Source organism: Protobothrops mucrosquamatus, unplaced genomic scaffold, assembly GCF_001527695.2.
Source record: "Protobothrops mucrosquamatus isolate PMUCROS unplaced genomic scaffold, P.Mucros_1.0 scaffold4488, whole genome shotgun sequence".
In the NCBI taxonomy this organism is placed as follows: Eukaryota; Metazoa; Chordata; class Lepidosauria; order Squamata; family Viperidae; genus Protobothrops; species Protobothrops mucrosquamatus.
The window spans coordinates 97669-100398 of NW_015390395.1; the positions used below are offsets into that span (position 1 = coordinate 97669).

Here is a 2730-nt window from a genome sequence, read left to right on the forward strand (position 1 = left end):
CTCCCCCTCCTCTCCCTCTCCTCCTCCTCCTCCTCCATCCCATTCTCCAGCTTCTTCGACTGTTTTCCATTCCTTCTCGCCAGTCTGAGTTTCTCTCCAAACTTTCATTCCAGGATCCAGATGTTCGCCTGTCCAAAGCTCTCTCGTATGCGTTGCGCCACGGGGCAGACGAGCTGGGCCTCCACATGTCCTCCGGTAAGTAATTTCTGACGCTTTCCCTCTTAGTGCCCGGCACATAAAATATGGCCTGAGTGGCCTCGGATGCTTACAGCCATGGGAGCCTAGCAGAAGGTCCAGCGGCAGCTCTGAGGTGGTGCTATTTTTACTGTGAACGAGCTGGGCTGGGAGAAGCAGAAAGTTATAAATAAAATCAGGCTGATTGCCCACGTTCTCGGCCTAGGCAAACCCAGCTTTTCTACTGAATATTCCTCAGCAGGAAGCAAGATGTTTGAAAGAAAGACCTCAATATATTGTTTCAATATGTGGGATCTTTGGTGGTCCCTCAGCTTGGTTGTTTTCTTGTAGACGTTTCATTACCCAACTAGGTAATATTATCAATGCTGGAAGGGAGTGGGGTTTGCTCTCTGTTTATATACAAGTAGCTTGCTTGCAGACAGAAAATCCCACTCGTTTCTAGCGTTGATGAGGTTACTTAGTTGGGTCATAAAATGTCTCCAAGAAAACCACCAAGCTCAGAGAGCACTAAGGACTCCACAGTCCTCCTCCTCCTCCTCCTCCTCCTCCTCCTCTTCCTCCTCCTCCTCCTTGTAAACCCCAAACCCTTCTAACTGATGATGTTACCTAGTTGGGTCATGAAATATCTGCAAGAAAACCACCCAGCTCAGAGAGCACCAAGGACCCCACAGTCCTCCTCCTCCTCCTCCTCCTCCTCCTCCTCCTCCTCCTCCTCCTGCTCCCCACTCCCTTCTAGCACTGATGATGTTCCCTAGTTGGGTCATGAAACATCTGCAAGAAAACCACCAAGCTCAGAGAGCACCAAGGACCCCACAGTCCTCNGCCCACCCCTCTTAAAGCAGGCTGGCTGGGGAATTCTGAGAGTTGAAGCCCACCCCTCTTAAAGCAAGCTGGCTGAGGAATTCTGGGAGTTGAAGCCCACCCCTCTTAAAGCAAGCTGGCTGGGGCATTCTGGGAGTTGAAGTTACCCCTGGTGACTAGGGAATTCTGGGAACTGAAGTCCACCCATCTGAAAGCTGCCGAGGCTGAGAAAACCGTGTGCTACATGACCCACCGGGGAAAAATATATATATATTTGACTGGGTTAGTGGTTGAGGCTGATGTGTTTTGCTTCTTTGGGGAACGGCACCTTTTATTCCACACAGCATTGTTGACCGGCGTGACTCCCACAGGTCCTGTGTGTGCTTCGCAGCACCTTCAGCGTGGAATGGCAAATAGGTGAGGGGGTCTCCTTAAGACTGCTTAGGGCAGCCTGCAAACCACACCAGCCTCCGAAAGGACCGGGACAAACAAACCCACTGAAAAATGGCCACCTCAAATCTACATATCCTACTTCGGTCTCTCTCTCTCTCAACGTCCTTCTGCTGAGCAATTCTTTTAAAATGCACCCTTCGCGTCGCTTGGGCGCTGTGTCACAGCCTGCCCTAAATACCAACAAACTGTCTGGGCTTGCAAAGTCTTCCCCCGTTTAAAATCCAGGCAACGAAGAGAGAATGCAAAAAAGCCGAAATCCCAGGAGGAGAAGGGAAAAAAACAAACTTGCTTTGCCAGGCGGAAAACTATCCCAGCTAGCCAGACGGAATAAAAGCAGACATTGGAAGAAGCAAAAAAAAAAAAAGACAGAAAATGGCAGTTTTTGTCCATTGCTCCCATTTCAACCGCCGGCTTGTGTGTGTGTGTGTGTGTGTTGTACCTTGGGGATGCGATGGTCTGAGAGTTTTGGTGGGTTTTTGTTGTTGTTTTGTTTTTCAATCCCTTTTGTATTCAGCTGCTGTTGTCCTTGAAATGACTTTCCAGACAGGAGACAACAGCTTAGCCATAGCAAGAAGGAGCAAAGAAAGGCAAGACTGACACCCAGTGGTAATCTGGGCACAAGACTGCGTTAAAAAAAACCCCAGTATCTTAAAATACAGGCAGTCCTCGACTTACAACAGTTCGTTTAGTGACCGTTCGGAGTTACAACGGCCCTGAAAAAAAGGGGCTTAGGGCCCTTTTTCACACCAACGCTGCAGCGTCCCCACATAGCCACGTGATCAGACTTCAGACTCTTAGCCACTGACTCGTCTTTACGACGGTCGCAGCGTCCCCGGGGTGTGTGTGTGTGTGTCACGTGATCCCCTTTTGTGACCTTCTGACAAGCAAAGTCCGTAGGGGGGAAGCTGGATTCGCTTAATGACCGTGTGACTAACTGAACTGCAATGATTTACTGGAAGGTCGTGTAATGGGGCAAAACTCACTCAATAACTGTGTCGCTTAGCAACCGAAATGTTGGGCTCAGTTGTGGTCGTATGTTGAGGACCACCTGTGTTGGTTTGGAGAGCCAGTTTAGAACATAGAGCCACAGGGTGGGAAGGGACCTTGGAGGTCTTCTAGTCCAACCCCCTGCTCAAGCGGGAGACTCTCTACCATTCCAGACAAATGGCGGTCCAGTCTCTTCTTAAAAGCCTCCAGTGATGGAGAAGGAAGGAAGGAAGGAAGGAAGGAAGGAAGGAAGGAAGGAAGGAAGGAAGGAAGGAAGGAAGGAAGGAAGGAAGG

At 49.8% G+C, this 2730-nt stretch overlaps 1 protein-coding gene across 1 annotated transcript in view; it reads left to right on the plus strand.

Moving 5' to 3' along the window:
* Positions 1–2730, plus strand: part of LOC107299060 (tRNA 2'-phosphotransferase 1-like) — a gene marked incomplete at its 3' end in the record, with an annotated part of 9582 nt that overhangs the window by 2735 nt on the left and 4117 nt on the right. Inside the window, exon 2 of the mRNA XM_015828427.1 lies at positions 114–195. Coding sequence (XP_015683913.1) covers positions 114–195 — 82 coding nt within the window. The remainder of the gene's footprint in view (positions 1–113; positions 196–2730) is intronic.